The sequence below is a fragment of the Gymnoscopelus microlampas genome, assembly GCF_963454915.1.
Source record: "Gymnoscopelus microlampas genome assembly, chromosome: 5".
NCBI lineage: Eukaryota > Metazoa > Chordata > Actinopteri > Myctophiformes > Myctophidae > Gymnoscopelus > Gymnoscopelus microlampas.
The window spans coordinates 43,282,750-43,304,941 of NC_139942.1; the positions used below are offsets into that span (position 1 = coordinate 43,282,750).

The 22,192-nt window shown below is 42.7% G+C and overlaps 1 protein-coding gene across 2 annotated transcripts; it reads right to left on the reverse strand.

Moving 5' to 3' along the window:
- Positions 1-1,874: 1,874 nt before the first annotated feature.
- ca8 (carbonic anhydrase VIII) lies at positions 1,875-16,342 on the reverse strand. Of its 2 annotated transcripts, XR_014600883.1 has the most exons (9): positions 15,982-16,342; positions 13,446-13,637; positions 12,002-12,126; positions 9,949-10,044; positions 9,504-9,566; positions 9,360-9,408; positions 8,490-8,602; positions 4,654-4,849; positions 1,875-2,412 (listed from the first exon to the last, which is right to left on the reverse strand). XR_014600883.1 is itself a non-coding variant. In XM_084058759.1 (8 exons), the coding sequence occupies exons 1-8, from the start codon at positions 16,052-16,054 to the stop codon at positions 4,715-4,717; spliced, it is 846 nt and encodes a 281-aa protein (XP_083914885.1). In that variant the 5' UTR covers positions 16,055-16,342; the 3' UTR covers positions 4,474-4,714. The 2 variants fall into 2 exon arrangements, 1 of the variants encoding a protein (XP_083914885.1); XM_084058759.1 differs by lacking the exon at positions 1,875-2,412 and having other exon boundaries at positions 4,474-4,849.
- Between the last annotated feature and the right edge of the window lie 5,850 nt (positions 16,343-22,192).

Genomic DNA, 22,192 nt, shown 5'->3' on the forward strand with positions numbered 1-22,192 from the left:
GATCGCAATGCAATCTGATTTACTACACCCCAACTTGAGTGCAGCATAAATCATCTCCTATAGGGCCTGTGGATCAATGTTTCTTCTTTTTTTAGGGGCTCCCAAAAAATTGGTGCTGATTGTTGGGCAGCCTTAATCTTTGCTGTCTCTACTCTTTCTTTCTTTCTTTCTTTGCAGCCAAAGCGAGCCTTGGCCTAGGAGGAACAGCAGGACTGATGTCACAAGCCCTTCAGGACCCTCTGCTGCTAAACATCTTTCATTGAAAATAGCAGAAGCCCTGCAATGTATCTACCTGGGGCAGAGTGACCCCTGGTGGGCACCCACGGCAGAAAGCGACCCCTGGGACTCCTGGAAGTGTCTGTCTGTCTTTATCTCCTCTCCTAACCTCTCCTCCTACAAGCTCACAGCACCTCACATCGCAACGCAGGTGGTGAGTCAGGTGGTGTCTTTAGAGCAGTGGTTCTCAATTTCGGGTTTGGGTGACCACTAGGGGTCCAAAATGGACCCTTACAGGTCTGTAACTCAGAGAGTGTAGCCTACTGGAACGAAATGGACCCTACTGTTCAAACACTCTCTAGGTTAACGCACGCACACACACACACACACACACACACACACACACACACACACACACACACACACACACACACACACACACACACACACACACACACACACACACACACACACACACACACACACGTACAGATACCAACAGACAGACAGAATAGTAAATGACAATTATGACAGCAAGTTATTCACTTATTGTTACATTCCCTTTTAATATTTTTACAGAAAAAAATACAATACATTATCAATGTCAAAATCTGTAATTAGAAGCATCTTCTATAGCACAGGGATTCTCAACCTGTGGGCTGGGGCCCACCGGTGGGCCGCGAGGATATTGCAAGTGGGTCCCCAAATAATTGGCAAACACTGGGATTTTGTTTTCATGTTAAAAAAAAATTACATGAGATTTCTTTTAAATCTTGAAAAATGTGTTTTCATTGTGATAGGCCTACCGATGAATAGCAACTTAAACTTAAGATGGGTGGGCCGCAAACGGCCGATTCATGATTTTCACAAGTGGGCCCTGATCCAGTAAAGGTTGAGAACCACTGGGCCTACATTCACGTTCACTGTAAGATAATGTACGGAATCAGTGGCGGAACAACTGAAAGCCGGGCCGGGAGGCAGAGCACAGTAAACAGGCCCCCCCCGTGCCACCACGCACGCGCGCGCAGCGCGCGTGCGTGGGTGCACATCCCGCGCGCGAAGCGCGCGGAAAATTTTGCGGGTTTGGGTCGGGTCGGGTCACCTTTTGGGGGGCTTTTTGTCACTTTATTTCGGTTTTAGGGTTTGAAGGCTACCTGTCCTGGCTTGTGTTGACAAGTGACTGATGATGACGTATAGGTCACGGGTGTCAATGCGTCTTTTTTGGCAGATGTTGATGACGATTTTAACCAAAATACATTTGGAGATATAAGATAAGATAATTTTGTATATTTGCATCACTGTGAGTGAAAATAAACCAACAACACGCAACATAACATTTCAATATTATTTTAATGATGATAATAATGCTTTAATTAAATGAGAGGCGGAGAGGCGCCGCGGAGAGGTCGCGGCCCCGGCCCGGTCGCGGCGACCGGGTCGGGGCCGCGACCCTGGAGGGCCCGGCGGCCGGGCCCTCCAGGGTCGCGGGCCGGGAGGCGGCCGCCTCCCTTGCCTCCCCGGACGCTCCGCCACTGTACGGAATACAGACTAGAGCCGGTGGTGTGAGTGTGCATGTGTCCTTTTGTTTCTGTGTGTAGGTATGTGTGCACACAGCAGCCACACCCCTGTGTGTGTTTAGTTGTAATGTGTGTGGCTGATGTTTCCTTTTGTTTTTGCAGCACTGCGAAGCTTGGCAATGTGTGTGTGGTCCAAGCACACACACACACACACACACACACACACACACACACACACACACAACAAGTAACATCGTAGAATACTCTACGTACATAATCAAACAGTAAAACACACAGACAGATACAGTAGACAGAGAGAGAGAGAGAGAAATATCACAGTAAAATCCTCAGTGGCTCACAGATAAAGAGACAGAAAAAGCAAGACGTGAACGTACACACACAGACACACATGCGAGCGCGCGCGCGCGCACACACACACACACACAGGGCGAAGGTGTGTAGACCGAGAGGAGGAGGTTAATGCCGTCTTCGTCCACTCAGACCCCAGGTGATCTGGCATCAGGCCAACTTCTCTTACTCCCTTCTCTCTCTCTCTCTCTCCTCTTCTCCATTCCTCTGCTCTCTCTCTCTCTCTCTCTCTCTCTCACTCACTCCCATCTCTCTTTTACACCCATCTTCTCTTCCTTTCCTTCTCCCAGCGTCACTCTTCTCTTCCCTTCTGAAAAACAGAAAGAGGTGGACGATGGAACAGATGTTTTTCTTAGGCAAAGTCAGGCCAGAGTGTGTGTGTGTGTGTGTGTGTGTGTGCGTGTGCGTGCGTACGTGCGTGCTGATGGAAAGTATTTTTATTGGCCCTCTGTTTCTGGGGGCCATTTCGTCCCCACAGCAGCACACCCCCTTTTGTAGGATAATAATGATAATGTTTGCCGTGGTTTCATATGACATGACGGAGTCCTTAAGAACCCATCCAACTGCTTTCAATCCGTGTAACCCATGACAGTAAAATCCTGTTTACTGTAACTTAACTGTGTAATAAGTTAACCGAAAACCAATTCCCCAACAAAATACATAAATGGCACATTTTACACTCCTGAGTTAAATCAACACTCAGGATTTTACTGGGCACTTCAGAGCAGTGGTTCACAAACGTTTTACCTCGAGACCTAGAAGAGAAATTTAAGTGACAACACTAGTGAGAATAGCCGATCTACAAGCTCACGACGTGTCAAGATGTCACGTGTTGTCAGCTTGTAGAGCTGCTATTTTCACTACTTCTTAAAAGTTTTTTTTATGGTATCTAAAAAAAAAATGCAATTTATTTTCTTAATTTGTCTTATTATTATTCATATTTTGATTAATATTAACTCGGTACCCAATGGGTCCACAACCCAAAAATGGGTCCCGGCCCACTGTTTGGTAACAGAGCAGCATTCTCTCCTGTGTTCACTCCATCTCTCCCCCTGTGCCGGTCTGCTTGTCAGGAGGGCCTGGGTTGGTGTGACCGGTGAGATATACCTTACATGGAAAACAATGGTCCTCCTGTTTTTACCAGCCCTCTCGCTCTCCCTTCTCCCCCTACTCCTCTTTCACCCCACTGGCATTTTCAACTCCGCCTCTCTGTCTTTACACACACCCCCCTCTCCCTCTCTCTCTCTCTCTCTCTCCCTCTCCCTCTCTCTCTCTCTCTCTCTCTCTCTCTCCCTCCCATGAAATATCCTTCTATCTATCATGGTCCTTGTGCAGCCTTTGCTCTCTCCCTCCCCTCCATTCAAACCTCTCTCTGTCCCTATAGTCTATACTATACCTCCTTCCCTCCCCTCCCTCTGTAATTCCTATTTTCTCTTCCTCTCCCTCCATTTTCCCCTCCTCCATCTCCCTCCACCCATCCTCCATTCCCTTCTCAATCTCTGGCATTCATGTCTTTACTGCTCTGTTTCAAAATGGTTGCCCACACCCATCACTCTTTTCACCCTCGCTTTTGTTTGCACAGAAAATACATTACCATGTTACTTCCAAATTATGCACTTATGACTTTTTATAAGTCAGTATTTCTGGAGGCAGTGTGACTTATTTTACCAAATAACTCTATACTGTAGCAGCTGCTTTATTATCATATATACTAGTGAGTTTCAATCAGAAACACAAACAATGCAAACAAGCCATTTTTACAGGATATAATGTATTTGTGTTAAAGCTGCAATCAATAACGTTTTTGTGAATAAAAAGGTATTATTTTGACCAATCTGGGTCTTTTTCGCCTGCCACCAAAAATATAAACCTCATCCCCTGTCGCAATGCAGCTCTGCTAAAATAGGGATTTTCAGGCCAAACTAGTCCCAGATTGAGGACTGAACTGGGTTACTTCTACTACTGCTACAATTGTACTGATGTACTCCAGCCTTTTATCCCACATCCCCAATTCCAGTCCAGGGTTTGAGGGGAACCTCAAAGGCTTCTGGGAAAACTTTGTTATGCCCGTTATTAGGTCATAGTCAATGTTGTCTGTAAAATCCAATCTTGAATACATCTTCATGTTCTGTAAGTTGGTTTCAAAGTGGGGTCCGGGGACCCCCAGGGGTCCTTGGGTGGATACCAGGGGGTCCCCAGCAAAATGTGTTAATAAAGCGTTACAATCATTTTATCCCATTTAGCCATATTTGATACTTTGGCTATTAAAAAATAGCAGATCTACAGCTTGTAGATCTGCTATTTTAGAAAAATCTTGAAAAATGTGTGAAAATGGCGAACATTTTTAACACAAATCTTTGCTTGTTCTGGGGGTCCCTGGCACAACATTTTTTCAGGTGGTGGTCCGCGGCCACATACATATCAATTTGGGGGTCCTTGGCACGAAAAGGTTTGAGAACCACTGATTACTTCTTCTGTCAGTGATTGTACCGTAGTTGTTGTGGTGTGCACACATGGACAACAGATAGCAGTGGTGGTCACTTGTCACTACCGTTCCAACCAGTGTCTGTAGGTCCCCATGGTTGTTGTGTGCAAAAGGAGGAGAGCAGGGGTCACTGGAAGGCAGCGCGGACCGTCCTGTCACTGAGCGGCTGGGTGGGACGGAAGTTATCCCCCAGAACCCCGTCATTCCCTTCTGGAACTTCTGCTCCTTTGATATGAGACCGCAGCCTCCGAAACTCCTCAATCTGGGGAGAGAGAGAGAGAGGTGGAGGGGGGAGTGGGAGACAGGCAGACAGTGATTATGAATTGAATGCATAAAACCACAATGGAAACAAGCCCTCAGTCTTTTTGTGTTATACTTTTAGCATTGCTTGCGTAATTGTAATTGCGGTACTGTACTGCAATTTATTATATATACTGTAGTATTCAAACAATCAATCAAAAACACACCTTTAAATCCAAAATAGGTTGCTAGCCCATACCTAATGTCTTCACAACACAAGTATTATATGTTTTAATGAGCCTGAGTCCCAGGAGAAAGTTATTCAATTTGGCTTCAAACTTAAAAAGCCCTGTTGGTGTGAGCCAGGAGAGTGAGAAGTGTGTGTGCGCGTGCACGTGAGCGGGTGCGCGCGCGTGTGTGTGTGTGTGTGTGTGTGTGTGTAAGAAAAACTATTTGGATGGCAGCTAGAAGTTATATAAATAGTAAAATCGCTGTTCGTTATTTCTTCACGAGCATTCATGGTGTTAGTAGGATCAAGCTGGTCTACCAGCAGCTCAACCAGCTCACAACCAGCTTGATTCAAGCTAGTCTAAGCTTGGGATGCATCAGAGATGTGCTGACTTAAAGGGATAGTTCACCCCCAAAATGACTTTTTTTCTATTGATTAGTCACCCCATGGAGACTTGAATTCATGGATATTTTAAAATGTTTTGTCGCATTCCTAAGCCAATAATTTGATCACCGGCAGCGGTTCCGGTAGGAGACACAAAGTGTCTCCTTTGTGTCTCTTACCGGAACCGCTGCCTAGCGGTCCAAAAAAACTATCCATGATGTGGTGACTAATCAATAGAAAAAAATAACTATCCCTTTAACACCAGCCATCTCAACCATGGTAATACTAAACACCTTGTTGGCCACCGTAAACATAGAACATGGATTTAGTGCTGCCCATAACAAACATGGCTTTAGTCCCAAACCAAACATACGACGATTAATAAAGGCGTGAAAATAGGCTTTTCACTGATCTGACTCTTTGCAGATCAGATTTTCTGTTAACTGACTTAGCAGAGAGATCACACAAATGTATTTTACATTTGCAAGTCACGTCTCTGCTGCAAATGGTCGCAAATAAAAAAAAATCTCATCATAAGTCAATGCAGCCATTGTGGAGAGATTCAGCATTGGTCGCAGGAATAGGCTACACAGTATATGGTTTCAATACTCCGAACAAACATGGAAGCAGTGTTGGCGCCTCCACAGCGCTGTCAAAATGTTGACTTAACCACTGACCACTGCTGAGGATTTATAACTCAGATTACATGTAAGATTTATAGTAGTCCTCACAACTGTTGCATTGCACAAGTGCGCGCACACGCACACGCACGCACGCACGCACGTTACGCACGCGCGCGCACGCACGCACGCACGCACGCACGCACGCACGCACGCACATACACACACACACACACACACACACACACATGCAGCGCAACGCTTTGTGAGCTTGTACAACGGCTATTTTCGGTGCATGACACTGGCATGTACTGTATACAGTAACTTAAATCAGCCATATCTCTAACCCTATAACCCCAACCTGAAACGTTTCTGAATTATAAGTTTAACTCTATTCTTCCTTAACCATAAAACTATAATTTATCTTGTGAGGACCAGAAAATTGTCCTCACAACGTCTATTTATCAAATTCTACAATATTTTGCAGGGACATTTGGCCCTCAAGTATAGCAATAAAAGTGTGCCAGTGCACACACAAATGCACGCACACATGCTCTCTCACACACACACACACACACACACGCACACGCGCACGCGCACGCGCACGCGCTCGCACACACACACACACACACACACTTGCCATTGGCCGTCAATATTAGCCGGATGTTTGATGTATCTTAGGGCCCCACACCTGTTGCCATAAAAGACTGCTACTGTTCACAATAGTGTCCTCCAGTCATTCAGCACAAAACTACTGTATGGTCAAATGGAACGGATACAACCACATTTTAACCACTTAAACCCTATATCAGGGGTCTTCAACAGGAGTTCCGGGACCCCTAGGGGGCCCTCAGAGCTACTATAAGGGGTCCGCAAAATCTTTGTGTGATACAATGTTTTTTTTTTTACATTGACCACCTGAACGCTAGCATCCCTTTTCTGAGGGGAACATTAGCAAAAAATAGCAGATCTACAAGCTCACAACTCCTCGCGCTGCGAGGCGTTGTAGACTTGTAGATCGGCTATTTTAAGAGGTTTGGTGTAGAGGGAAAAAAGAGCAGACCAAGTAAAAAAAAAAAATCTGTCTCAGCTAAGGGGTCCTTGACCTGAAAAACGTTGAAGACCCCTGCCCTATATACTACACAAGGCCCCCTCCTTTTTTCCCTCTCCAATATCTTTGCTGAAAATAGCTGATCTTCAAGCTCAAAAATGTTGCAACACGTCGTGAGCTTGATCGATTGATTGATTTTTTCTGCTGAATGTTCAGGCCTGAAGAGGAATGGTATGATTTATGTGGTTAACCACAGCATGTTGGGAAAGCCTTCGCTGAAAATAGCTGCTCTAGATTTAGATATTTTTCATGTAAAGCTAAAACAGAAAAGTTATATAGAGAGCCCTGAGGGATACCGGTCAACCAAGTATAGATAAAAGTCACATCTTCTGGATTGCGAGAGGGAGGAGGTGTCAGGATCATAACATTGACAGAAGTTGGCATGGTGCCTTTTCCAAGTCAGCCATACCACCCATGACCCCAAAATTGCATTATAAAACAAAATGCCAGGCGCCATGCAGAGAGGATTAACCCGATGAGCAAAATAGACGGTCAGGGTCGGGGTCTGCAGGTGAGGCGACGAGTCTCTTTGAAAAGGGCCAGCAGACCAGAGGGGGGGTTCAGATGAAAAGGTTTAAATAAATGTCAGGTGATTTCCACTTCATCTTTTAACCTTTAAACTAAAGTGACTTATTTTAGATGTGAATCATCCAGTGATCATTAACTCATTGATTGGTTAGAAGGTTATCTGTACTATCCTGGCTCTAGACCAAAGACCCCGCCCACTCCACTGAGTGGACTGCCTCGGTCTGATAATCTGGCTACAGTATATCTGTACAGAATTTGAGGTCCTGAGAATGCCAGCAGCCAATTTATTAGATCTTGCGTGGTTTTGAAGTCACAAGAATGTATGTGTGTGTGTGTGTGTGTGTGTGTGCGTGTGTGTGTGTGTGTGTGTGTGTGTGTGTGTGTGTGTGTGTGTGTGTGTGTGTGTGCGCGTGTGTGTGTGTGTGTGTGTGTGTGTGTGTGTGTGTGTGTGTGTGTGTGTGTGTGTGTTTGCGTGTGTTTGCGTGCGTGCGTGCGTGCGTGCGTCCGTCCGTCCGTCCGTCCGTCCGTCCGTCCGTCTGTCTGTCTCTCACATAACTCAAGCACTGTCACAGTGTTCGACTTCTATTCAAACTTTCCGTGTGTATTCTTTGAGACACACATCTGGGTTTTTGACCAATAAGCACCTTTGTTTGGCCCAATTTTGGAACAGCTGACGTTTTTTGGGGCTAAACAAACAAACGAACATAGATAATATAACATAATGTAACGTCATTGTGAAGTAATCTGTTTGGGTACCATACCACTGACTTATACAGTAACCTTTCATTACCTGCATCTGTGAGATGGTGAGAGGGTAGCGGTACAGTATCCAGGTCACCTGCTCACTACAAGGAGGTGTGGTGAGAGAACCTTCATACACCCAGTAGTCTCTTAGTAGGGGGTCTGGTGGGTGGAGCAAACATTACCATGAAATATCATGTTATAACAATATATACAGGACTCCGGAGTACATCATAACTCGTTTGTCAACAAGAGCACACTGAGGACGCCAGCCGGGAGCCCTCATCCAGTGTCAGTTTGACAATGCATGCACCTCATCATGGTTCATTAACACCCCCATGTCACTAAAACAAAACGTTCACACTCTCAAAACAAACTGATAAGGACTCACTTAACCCCATGCAGCTAACTTTGCTACAGCTAACTTTGCTAGGCTAGGATGGCTCATGGTGGAAGACAGAGTACAGCAACTTGAAATGGGCCTGGTCTTTAAGATACTCAGAGGAAACAGAGCCCATGTACCTGTCCAACTACTTCTCTAGAGTGAGAGATGCCCATGGGCGTAACGCCAAGGTCAGAGGTCCTCTGACCTGGTTCCCCCTAGATTTGGCTCAAACACGTAACACTGTCATATGACTAAAGTATAAAATAGGCCTTAACCCATTTAGACCTGAGGCCGATTCTAAAAACGGCTTCTAAATCCTGACGTTTTCTGAAAAACGTCATAATATTCATTATAAAATTACAAAAAATGTATGTTGCTATACTTTCAATAGCAACAACAACCCCAAAAGGGGTTCCCGTCTTGAAAGGTATAGTTACAAATAGGGGTTCCCTTCCCGCCCTAAATGGGTTAAGTGGTTAAATCAACATGTGATTTGTTGAGACATTTCAATCTGTTGTTGAAGGTTATTCTCACCAGGTAAGAGAGTGTTGGGGTTAAAGCAGGGTATTATCTTGGTCTTCCCCTGAGAAGAAAACACAATGACACATTAAAAATCACCAACCTTGCGCTTTTTTCCCTGTTCTTGTCATTCTTCTACTAGCATGTTTGTCATCTCACCTTGTACTGCAAATCCTGTAGAACTTCAGTAATGGCCTTCAGACCCAAGTGTTCCTTACCTATCTGATAAACACAGGACAGGTCACAAAGACAATATGTGTGTGTGCATGTGTGGCTCACTTGCTTATACGCACAAATGCATGCAGGGAACACACACACAGGTTGAGCCACGTTTTTTAAGACAAAAGCATTGTGCATACTGTGTGCGTGTGTGCAACAGAATCTTCACATCCTCCCTGAGAGGTCAAAGGAACAGAGAGGTCTGCGAGAGGAAGTGTAGCAGGGTATGGCTGAAACTCTCTAAAAGTCATGGGTCTTCTGCTATTTAAAGAGACTGGGGAAGACTTTGCCTTTCCGATGTTCCCACGCTTAAGTATCGATTCTCTCGTTGGTCCCAGGCTGACAATGCTCAATAATCCTTGGTTGAATTGATTTGAATTAATACCTGTACAAAGAGAGCTATGGCGAGAACCCCATTCTTCTTTCCTAGTGCATCCTCTAAGCAGTTGAACAGAGTGCTGTTCCAGTGGATCAGATGTAGCTGGAGAGAGAGTATACACAGAGAGAGAGAGGGAGAAGGAGAGGGATAGTAAAAGCCAGATTCATACTTCTGTCGCGTGACAAAAACAGCCCATCTACAAGCCCACAACGTGTCGCGCATGCAATGTGTCGTGGGCTTGTAGGTCTACTATTTTTGGCATGTGTGTGTGACACCGTCATCAGACGGAGAACAAATTAAGCTTTAGGAGGCTAAATACATAGATAGATGGAGGAGGCAAAATGGTGAAACAGAAGCTGTATTTGACAGGTCAATGTTTACAACAGGTGTGGAAGTGTACTTTAGTCAGTAAGCCTCCTTAACAGTTTTAAGTACAGGAACCATCAGCTGGTGGTGACTGAAGGCTTAAGAGAGGGCACAACTGAACATAATGGATAATATAGTCTTATGAGACTGGCTTGTAGATTGGCTATTTGAACTATTTAAAATGTTTTTAAAAATAGTAAAAGATGGCAAAGAAGTTTAGGGATAAGGGCTAAGGCAGTGCACAAGATAGGGCCCTTAGAAGTCCACTCTGCCCCTTTCTGGCTGGTCCTTCAAAATAAACTGAAGACACACATTTTCCCACTGGGCTTTTTTCACCCTCTATGATTGATATTTTGCATTTTGTGTACTTCTGTTTTTAACACACTGTTGTTGGTTATTTATGGGCATAATTATCAATTATCTTCTTTTTTCCCCTTTTTATCCCCTTTTCCCCTTTTTGTGATACGATGCATGTTTCGAATGTTATCTCTGTCTGAATTAAAAAATAATTACTTTTTCAGCCCGCAGGCGCCCATTTATTAAATTATTCGGAGAAGTGGGAACAGTGATAGGCTACATCACCAAACTGCAGGAATTTTATGCTCTATGTTATGTACACAGAATGCCTCACAGTGTAACAGTTTCTCACTGACTATACTGTAGCTAGCTCTATAGCTAGCTAATGTTGCTACAGGCCAGAGTTACAGTTTTGCTTGAAGGAAAATCACTTAAGTCAGAAATATCAAGTTACACACTGTTTATTTTGTTTTGTGGGGAAATACTGTGGGGTTGACCTCCCAACCACCCATCCATGGTCATTGCCACAGCCTTGTGCGTGCGTGCATGCATGCGTGCGTGCTCGCGTGTGTGTGAGAGTGAGAGTGAGAGAGCAGTAAGATGTGCTGGTGTAGGCCTATTTGTGGTTCAATCAATCAATCAACCTTTAAAGTAACAGTTTTGGATATTGTTGCTGTCATGTGGAAACTCATATGTCCAAAACTGTAACTGTTCATGATTCAAATTCAAAAACAGCAGATCTACAAGCTGAAAAACGTGATGCACTGCACGTTATGTTTGCAACTGTAGTATGACGAAGTAGGGCATTCATTTATGGGGAAAAAACCTAGAATGTTAAAATATGGAGATAAGAGTTTTCCAACAGACAGACAGTGACGATGTTTATATAGTGTACCTTCTGGTCGATCGACACGGTCACGACTTTTTTTCTGTTCTGGCCCCACAGTGGTGGAATGAACTTCCCACTGATGTCAGGACAGCAGAGTCACTGCCCATCTTTCGCCGCAGGCTGAAAACCCACCTCTTCAGGAAACACTACCCTTCCTCTTTGTCTGGCTTACTTGTTGTTAACTAGTTGTAAGAACTCTTGTTTTATTGTTGTACTGTTTTATTGGATCTTGTTTAGTCGATACACTTTTTGTATTAGCTCGTGCTCATTTGATTTTGCTATTTTGTCTCATCTGTTTAAGAAAGTAGGTAGCTGATATACTGTATAGCACTTTTACCTTAGCGCTAGGTATACTCTTGGTTGCTTGTTTTTGCAGGAAATGCACTTAAGACTTCTGGTGATTAGTAGTTTCGTTCCCTACCTATGTTGAATGCACTTATTGTAAGTCGCTTTGGATAAAAGCGTCTGCTAAATGACTGTAATGTAATGTAATGTAATGTAATGTACCTCCATAGGAAAGGCCTTGAAGTTGACGGTATGTTCTGACCCTCTCTGGTGCTCCTTGCCCCAGTGGAAACGCACCTCATGCAGCTCGTACTCATGGTCACTAGGCAGTGGGCCACCGGTAACCACTGGCCACCATGGCATTATGGGTAAACAGGCACAGCGCGTCATAATGGGCAGATGAATTCAAGCAGAGAGAGAGAGAGAGATAAAAAAAGTCATATAGATTAATCTGCGCTTCATTGCACCAGGATAAACATTCATTCAGCTGTTATCAAAACACAATACACAGTACACAGCATCCAAAAAACTACTACAGCAAAATCCTCAACGTTAATTTAACTCTTTTCAATTGATTGATTTGAATACTTTATTATTAACACGATAGTACAGTACTCTGACATTTGCACTGCCTCAGAGCTACAAATGGATCAATGAACACTGAGGATTTTACTGTGTATAGAGTAATAGGTAGCTATATGGAGCAAAAATGAATTACATGCCTGTTTACAGTTAAGGCCTTTGCAGGGTGCGATTTTTCGCACGAAAAAAACTGACAATATAATTTTTTTAAAGAACACATGGTTCTCTATGACCTCATGCTCACCGGCTCCGGATTTGCCGTGCGGCAAGTGGCTGCGGCGGTGCGTTTAATTTTTCAATCAAACCCAGTTCGATTTGTGCGTCTTTTCGCATGCGGTAAAAACTGATCCAATCGCACCCTGTCTGCAAAGGCCTCTAGCGTGGCATGGCCAGACTGATCACGTGGGACCACTCACACGTCAACGTGTGATCAGTCTGGCCATATTATTATTATTATTATCAGTCTGGCCATTCCAGGCTAGTTTACAGTGGGGTTAACGAAACTTATTGGTATGATTACTAATATGCTATAACAGACGTTCTCAAATTATGAGTCGGGACCCCAAGTGGAGTCGGTGATGATGGGGTTGCACATTGACTGTTATAAGCATATTGTAATGTATTATACGTATCATTATGATGCATTATAGACATGGGCTTCATATGAAGTTTAACCAAAAAGCCATTTTACTAATGCATAAAAAGTATAGCCAACTCAGCCGCCTTGTGGTTACAGTGTCCGCCCTGAGACTGGGAGGGCGGGGTTCAATTCCCTGGCCGGGTCATACCAATGACTACAATGCCCAATGCCTCCCTGCTTGGCACTTAGTAAGGCTTGGATTGGGGGTAAGTCCCTGTGACATGTTAGCATCATGTCCAGCGGGTGTACTTGTACATCAAGCCGCCTCACAAACAAGAGATAGGCTCTGGAACAGTTGGTTCCCATAAAAAGTATAGTTGTTATTGGAATGCATTTGAATCATTTATCCTGGCCATAATATGATCCAGACCACTGTGTGCTTGGACACAATGGTCTTCATTACTGTTTATCTTTCTTACAGAATCACAGAATTCCAAAAGTCACCTGATTTGGACTTGAGCATGATGCGTACAGTGTGTCCATCATTGATGACCTCACAGTCGCGACACACCACGTAGTTCGGTGAGAGGACTCTGTCCAGGAGCGACGCGTCGTACTGAGCCTCTCTGGAGTTCAAGTTGATTGGAGACTGGTACTCACCGTTGGCTGCTGGGAAATGTAGTCCCCACTCTACGCCTGGGTGTGTAAACACAGCAGTTGACATAATTGATGATTTATCATTTTACATATTTACAGAGTGTTGAAGTCATCTTGTCCTTCATATTTTCCTACTCCTCCCTCCTTCCCTGTCAGTATTCCGTATTGAAGTGTGTGTGTGTGTGTGTGTGTGTGTGTGTGTGTGTGTGTGTGTGTGTGTGTGTGTGTGAGTGTGTGTGTGTGTGTGTGTGTGTGTGTGTGTGTGTGTGTGTGTGTGTGTGTGTGTGCGTGTGCGTGCATTTGACTAAAGTCAAAGAGCTGTAAAAGGAGCTTTAGTCCACATTCTACTACTTCCCAGTAGAATACTAAGTTACTAACTGCGGTTGACAGAACAATCCTTTACTGTTACAGCTCTTACTCTGTGACTTCATGAACTTCAAGGGATACCTGACTGACTGACTGACTGACTGACTGACTGACAGACTTGGCAGGTTAGCTGACTCAAAAGTTGGCAGTTCAGTTTGTGTGTTGTTCTGTTATTTCTTTGGCCGTCTTTCTCAGTGGCATGCTGAGAGCAAGCCGTTTACTAAGTCCTGTTATACTATAGTTCCACAAAAAGAAACATGATTTATACACAGTGTTTATCACATTCTAACATCCTTGTATTGTAGAATGACTCCTTACGAAGCTAAATAGGAAACTGCCCTATATACCGTATATGCTGAATTACTAATAAAGGTGTAATATGAGATTAAAGTTAATTTCCCATTTTCATTGATACAGTTTTACTAATGCTCAAAAACTTGCTGTAATTGGATTACAAAAACAAAGAAGTTGGCAATGCAGTCTTTGAACAAAGGAGAGGTTGGCCATGCATTTATTTCAAAGCAGTGAAATAGCAAATACAGGGGGAAAGGGTACATTGAATGTTTCATACCACAGCAAATATTTTAGCAATTCAGTTAGGATGCGAGCAGCTTTACTCCTTTAAGAGGCACTTTGAGTAGTGGTGATGTTCAGACCCAAAACATGCAGTTAGAAAGCAGAAGGAAATGAGAATTAATGTGTAGTACTTGTATATCCTTATTGCATTACTGTGTGAGAAGAGAATTAAAAAATACTGGACCATGACAAGACATTGTATTATCAATATTAATATGCATATTATTATTCAGGGTATTAGTATGATAGAGGTCAGGCAGGCAACATCATATTGTAAGCAGTCATGGTTTTCTGAATGAATAACGTTTATAAGGTATTTCAGAGGCATCTTTAAACAATTTCTTCTCATAAACTGCTCGCTTGCCTCAATAAAGTCCTTATAAACCATCAATATATCCAGCCTCCTGCAGAAACCCGCAATCTCTGAGTTTGTTTTTCACAACTGTAAATGACAGCTGGTATGATTCCACGTTATGGAAAAAAGATATTAAGGAATTATTGTCTTGTTGAAGATACAGGGTTTCTGCAGTTCTGTGATGGCATTTCTTAAGCCAATCATGAATGGGCCGTTATCTTAAAGAGTATACTTACAGTAGTATTGTTACAGTTCATTGTTACAGTTAATTCCGTGGTTGCTCAGTAAAGACAAAGTAAGAAGTAGAAAGTGAGCTAATGATGGCTGTAATTTATATAATTAAGACTATAGCTATAACAACTTATCATAAACGTTATTTCCAACTTTTGATTATTCTGAATCATGTATCGGCCAAAGCTAGACTGTTATGTTGACAAAGTTTCATAGAGGATACATACTGTAGGTTAGTAGGTTAACAGTCTTGTAAACAATAGCCTGCAAAACCAGTTTTGGGTCACAAGAAGAAGAAACAAATACCTGAAAATTGAATTCCCCAAGGTGAATGTTTGATAACCGCCTATACAGTTATCCTTCCACTGTACAAGATGACCCCTAATCCTCTAGCCTAGGTGTGTAAGCTGCCTAACTGGGAATGAATCAAATCAAGAATTTGAAACAATTAAACCATGCAGTTAAGTCATCACAACACGATCATGGTGCAAACCCTGCAGTAAATGGGCAATTTCTCAGTGTACCCTTGGCAAACATTAGTGTCATCTGAAAATGTGCATCTGCAAATGTCATGAGTTCTATGCAACCATATTCTTTGGAACTGGTTGAATTGAAATTAACCCCATTCCCCTAATGTAAACATCCAAATGGTTAATTCTGCTATTGTTGGCTTGCACTATATACATTTTGTTTTCAAGCAACAGTAACTAATCACCTCATATTCAACAATGTCATACAATGTAGAATTCTGGACTTGCGTTAGGCAAAAACAAACCTCTGCTTTTCTGTGAATAAATCCAGAACGTTTGTTTTTCTAGCACTGCGATCTGTGAGAGTTGATGGTCAGGGTCTTACCTTCCTCGTATCCCCAGTCCATTTCATCCTTGCCAGGGTAATAATCAGATTCCTCATTCACATTGTCGGCCATGGTGCTGAACACTCAAAGGCTGTCACTTAGCTCAAAGTAGTCTCTTCCTCACAGTACACAAAGTTACTGCAGGTTAGTTTAATTTTGTGTTCAGCTGAACAGTCACCAGTCTAAAGCAATTCTCTTCACCCAAATGATGTCGTCTCTCGTATGGTCTCCTCAACAGTGTCTTCTGGCAGTGAACAGCTTTCCTGATGATCACCAACGGTCCCTCTCTCTCTTCTCTCTCCCCTTTATTGTCTTCCCTCCTCTGTTGTCTCTGGATTCTCAGGCTTTTGTTATTCTGCTATTCCTCCCTGCAGCTTGGTTTTCCTCCACTGCTCTCTCTCTCTCTCTCTCTCTCTCTCTCTCTCTCTCTCTCTCTCTCTCTCTCTCCCACCCCTCTTTCTTTCTCTCTCTCTTTCCCTTTGTTGCTGCTTTCTTTTCTCTTGGCACTTTGTCTTGTCCTCCTTTCACCACTCGTCGCTGCTTCTGTCTGACAGTCAGGCAGGTGTATAGGTCTAATGCCACTGACAGCTGAAGAAAGACTGATGGTTACTTTGTTCTAGCAGTGAGTGGTGATCTGTTCTCTCTCTCTCTCTCTCTCTCACTCTCTCTCTCTCTCTCTCTCTCTCTCTCTCTCTCTCTCTCTCTCTCTCTCTCTCTCTCTCTCTCTCTCTCTACAGGCAGTATACAGGACACACACTGGAGATCTCTTTATATTCTGCCCCCCCACCCCCTCCTGTAAAGAGCTCTTGTATTTGTTCTCTCTCTCTCTTTCTCTCTCTCTCTCCCTTCACTCTCCTTCTATCTATCTTTTCTGACTTTTCTGTTCCGTCTCTGTGGATTTGATCCCTTCATACCTCCTCATTTGCGGAGGTAATCTGTTCTACCCCCCCCCCCTCTCTCTCTCTCTGAGGCTGCAGGTGTGCTATATGGGCTGGGCACCGGCTAACCCTAACACCCTACAGCCCATCCCCATGCACATGCAAACTCTTATACCTAACCACTTAAACCCTATACTGTGTTGAGGAGTCCCTCAAGGATCTATACTAGTCAAGGCTCTATACTAGTGACTCTTTTCACTCTACACTAAATATCGTAGCTGAAATTAACCAATCTGCTATTTTCTGAGAATTTATTTCCCCAGAATAAAGATGCTGTGGTGAACTTTTCCTGTCACCCTCTACTGAATCTTTGTTTGTATCTCTGTTTTCTCATGTATCCAGGTTACGCTTTAAAGTCCCCATTGGCCACACATCTAAATTGAACATAATAAAGCCTGGAGTGTTACGTTTGACCAACGTTTACACTCTGGATTTCACAGTGTACTCACACCACGGGGAGGACTTGGCACTGCTGAGTGCTGAGGTTGATGTCCGGGCCCAAACCTCAACAGACTAAATTAACTTAACTCGCTAAGCTCCAGAGCAGGGTGCCAGGACAGTCCTTCGTACTGCCTTTAATAATACATTGGTCACTGTGTGTGTGTGTGTGTGTGTGTGTGTGTGTGTGTGTGTGTGTGTGTGTGTGTGTGTGTGTGTGTGTGTGTGTGTGTGTGTGTGTGTGTGTGTGTGTGTGTGTGTGTGTGTGTGTGTGTGTGTGTGTGTGTGTGTGTGTGTGTGTGTACACAGGAATGCTGGCAGGAAGGTCGTGGTGATATTTCTCTTGGACATGAAGCCACAGATCCACCCTATGGTGAAGGAAATAGCAGATGTTGAGAAAACAGCCTGAAAACGACAGGGAAGGGGGGGGGGGGGGGGGGGGGTCCAGGAGTGGAAGGGGAGAGGAGGTTCTCTTAAGCCTGTTATATGTCCTAATAGAACGGTGTCACGCACAGAAAATAGCTGATCTGCAAGAACACAACGCACTGAAAATGTGACTGACACATTGTGATCTTGTAGATCTGCTATTTTTGGCGTGTGACACCATCATAATATGAGAATAAGTTAAGAGCATTATCCATGATGACTTCAGGATGTGGAAAGAGCCCTAAAAATGTTTTCTTTCTTTCTTTCTTTTTTCTTCCCTCCTTCTTAAATAATGTCATATCCTACGGGTCTGATCCTGATATTAATTGCCCTACATTCTTTATCAGGAATACGACCTTGCCCTCCATTGTCTAAATCCAGGCAACGTAACACGTTTTCAGGCTGGGACCTAAATTGAATAATTATAGTCTCTCACCACCAAGGGATCCAGGCTCATTATTACATACTCTGGTCACATGGGGACCCAACAGAAACAGGCCTTGCTCACACAGCCCTGCTGAGCTATAGTTTTAGAAACCTGGGCCTGCCATTTCCTTTATATGCTAACTTAGTTTGTGGGACAAAAGGGGAGTAAAAACAAAGGGGTGGCATCTGGTGAACACCCATAAATCAAAATGTGGATCCTAATACTCTTTACTCTGTCATTCGGAGGTTTCTAAGCATTCTATACAGACAACAGGGCAATTGCCTGCGATTGGATTGCACTAATCACATTGGTGAAACAATCGAATAATCCATCAACAGGAAATTGCGGCTATTAGTCTATTCGAATAATCAGTTAAGTGATGCATCATGTACACATTTATAATTTGTGCATTTTTCAACTCCAAAATGTGTAATAGCATTACAATCATTGTGTACTTTATTACCGTATCGTATTTCCCATAATTCTATATGGACTAAATTAATCGCAGATTAATCAGATAATCAAAATTATGAAAACAATCATTAGTTGCAGTCCTAGATTGCGTCAATGGTTTTACTCATTAAGTGTCATCTAGTTTGAATGTCACACTTATAGATTTGGAAAAGCCATAGTCTCGTAATCCTTTTCAGGTGACAGTGCATTAGATGGCTTCACTCTGTGTTAAGTAAGTCTTATAGAGTAAAATTACTTTATTTGTGTTTGCACAGTGGCTATGTGCCTGCCACCACTGCCCTCTTTATCTCACTGCACTAAAGTTGACTGGATTTTGTTTCAACTTTGAAATGTCACTTTTCTGCCCTCTCATGGAAATTATCAGTCATTACAAGATTGCAGACGATCATTATTTCTGCTGTTTATTTGGATTCTTAACAAGAAGGCAAGAGATAATGTTATAGTGATAACAATGTACATAAACAGTAAGGTTAAAATTGTGCTTTGTCAGTTGTCTATAATATTTTTATTTATCATGTTGTGATAAAACAAAGATTGAAAACACATGCTTTCGGTAATCGGTACTGTGTTTAATGATGATGAGTTTAATACTCATACTCATGTTGATAAAACTGCAAAAAGACAAAAGGAAATGATAAATAAAAAACATCACGTGGATGCATCTGGGACGTATCATCAGTGTTGTAGCCTGGGTTCGACGGGTGTTTCGGGTCTCCCAACATAATACACCCTCGCCCAGGTGACCCAGCCGGGGTTGATCAAGCCCCGATTCACGTCCCAGTAGCTACCCACGGTCAGTCCTCTTAGGGAAAGACAGGGCCCCCCACAGTAATTATCAAAGTATTATAAATGTTTCTATTAATGCTTCTCATCACACAAAAGATATTCAACACCATATCACATGACCTCCATATCCCTGTTGAAATCCTCACTAGTGTATCCTGTATCCTGATCTGCACCACAGGTTCATTGACTAGTAGCAGGGGCCATGAAGGCTGTGGCCGCCGTTCCACCTCAGTTTGGCCTTCTGCTGCTGAGAAAAGTGTGGCCACACTGCCCCCAGTTGATTGTACTGTTTTATCCTCTTTCCTGTCAATACAGTGTTTTTTTCTTTTGTTGAGATCCTGAATTCTTAACTCCCCCCTCCACATCCCCATCTTCAAATCAATCCAGTTAGTCCAGGGCTGAGCATCATATATGACATTTTGACTCAGGACTCAGGAGTTTCTACAAATATTTGTAATTTGTAAATACCAATACATTATTACAGACAAAAACAGCTTATTTCTTTATTTCACTAATAGTTATCAGTGTTTTACTTAATGGCCTTCCTGTCTAGCATTTGGCCCTTGTGCCCTCAAAGAATTTACAACACCAAAGGCCAGGCCAAAATACCTTATAGGCAGCCAAACACTCAGAGATGTCAACTTGTCTGGTGACATCAAAATTCAGTGAATGGTGGAGGGAAAAAATCTGGAAATAAAATAAATAACAGCATTGTAGAACCAATGCAAAGCTTTAGGGCTTTCCTGGGACGGTATCAGGATTGGTTTTCAAATCAGTGGGCGTGTAGGTTTATTAGCACTGGTTTTCTCCGCTGTCTGTTCAAGCCCATACATTTAAATTTACATTTCCCAGATGTAGGCCTATCAGTAGGCAGGGATCTCTGATAGTCTGGCTATGTGAGACTACTTGGCCAGTCACATTCCCAGCCCTGGGTAGCCTGAACAGGTTATTCCTATATAACTGGATCTAATATTTGAACTGATTAAACAGGCTTTTTAAACAGGAAGAGAAAAATAAATCTGGAGTGAAGATGTTGAAGCCACTGTGAAGTGGTTTATGCTGGTGCTGCCATATTTAATGACTTGCAGGCTAAGATCATTTGTAAACATTTTTACACAATAATGTGACTTTTACTGAGCTCTTGATCATCTGAGTAAACAAGAAAGAAATGATGGATTTAAAAAAAAAAACATTTATAAAGGGAAATGACATGTAAAGGCAAAGCCTGATAAACTTACAACAGCTAACATTTATAACATTCCCAATCATATTGAGAAAGTAACGTAATAATCTTTATTATTATTGTTTAGCAACCCTGTATGTTGGCTAAACGTTCTTTACTCATCTCCTTTGGCAGCTGTTTGTAAAAATAGTCCATCCAGCTCTTTTTTCCCACTATGTTATATATGAAACTATAGCCCAGGTTGTCGGTTGTCACTACTTTTGTTCGCCAACACGACATAGGTGATGAAACTGCCATTAGAAGAAGGTCTCATGAGGTATTCCTGTATGTGGGACGATATGGTTTTGTATTTGTCTCACCCCTTAGTTAATATACCACTGTAAAGTAAGCACACATATACACATTATTTAAAAGCAATTATATTATTAATCATTTCTCAAACCGAACCCCTATAATGAGTAATTTAGAAATGTTCAATATGTCTCATTCTCAATGCTACAAATTCTTGCAGCTACATTTTTATATTCATGGTCCACCTTTTTTCCATCTCAACCATCAGGACTCTTTACCAGATATTGATATGTGTGATCGCTGTAAGAAAACATCAGGTAGTCACAGATGTTTTGGCTGTACCCAAAATGTTTTTAGCAATCAACTGTCAATGTATTTTCTGAGGTCCTAAAAATACCTATAGAATCTAGCTCCACAAGACCTTCACATAACCCGGAATGCTAAAATATAACAGGTTTTACCCTTTTGGCAAGATGACTTATTGCTAAAATGTAAGTAAGAGTTACACCTAAACTTGTATGTATAAGATTTATGCATCATCTGACAATTGAAAAAATTGTGGTTGAGCCCTTAAATTTGTTTATTGTTTATTATCTGGTAGCCTCTTTTTTTCTTATGTGATGACATTGATTATTGGGGGATCCGCAGCGGGATTCGAAGGAGGAGGAAGATTTTTTTTTTTAGATTTACATGTTGTTTGTAAGAATCACGAATAGTAATAATCTAATAATGAATAACTGCAATGGTACATTATTAAACTTTTTGGCAATGTGTGTGTGTGTGTGTGTGTGTGTGTGTGTGTGTGTGTGTGTGTGTGTGTGTGTGTGTGTGTGTGTGTGTGTGTGTGTGTGTGTGTGTGTGTGGTTTGTGCCAGGGACCTCCAAACAAGATTTGTGATGTTAAAATGTTTCAAAAATGATTCCAAATGTGTTCGATTTTTAGAAAATAGCAGAAATACAAGCTCACATGTCATGTGCAATGAAGCATTGTGAGCTTGTAGATCAGCATCTTCAAATAGCCGTTGCATTATAGGAGTTTAAGCGGTTAAACTGATTTTGATGCTATTACTAATTTAGCAGGGGACCCCCTGGAACCCCTCGAGCCCCTCCCCCAAGGACCCCTGGGAACCCCCTCTTTCAGAACAACTGAAAATAGGCCAGATATGGGTGAGACTCGAGCGAACATGCTTTTAGTTTACGCATGTTTGTGCAAGTCTATGGGGCAAATTACAGTATGTGCAACAACTG

Coding starts and splice junctions, on each gene's coding strand:
- ca8 (XM_084058759.1), bottom strand. CDS start 16,054: ATGGCCGACAATGTGAATGAGGAATCTGATTATTACCCTGGCAAGGAT. Junction 13,638..15,981: donor GGACTGGGGATACGAGGAAG/GTAAGACCCTGA, acceptor TTACACACCCAG/GCGTAGAGTGGGGACTACAT. Junction 9,409..9,503: donor TACAGGATTTGCAGTACAAG/GTGAGATGACAA, acceptor TTTTCTTCTCAG/GGGAAGACCAAGATAATACC.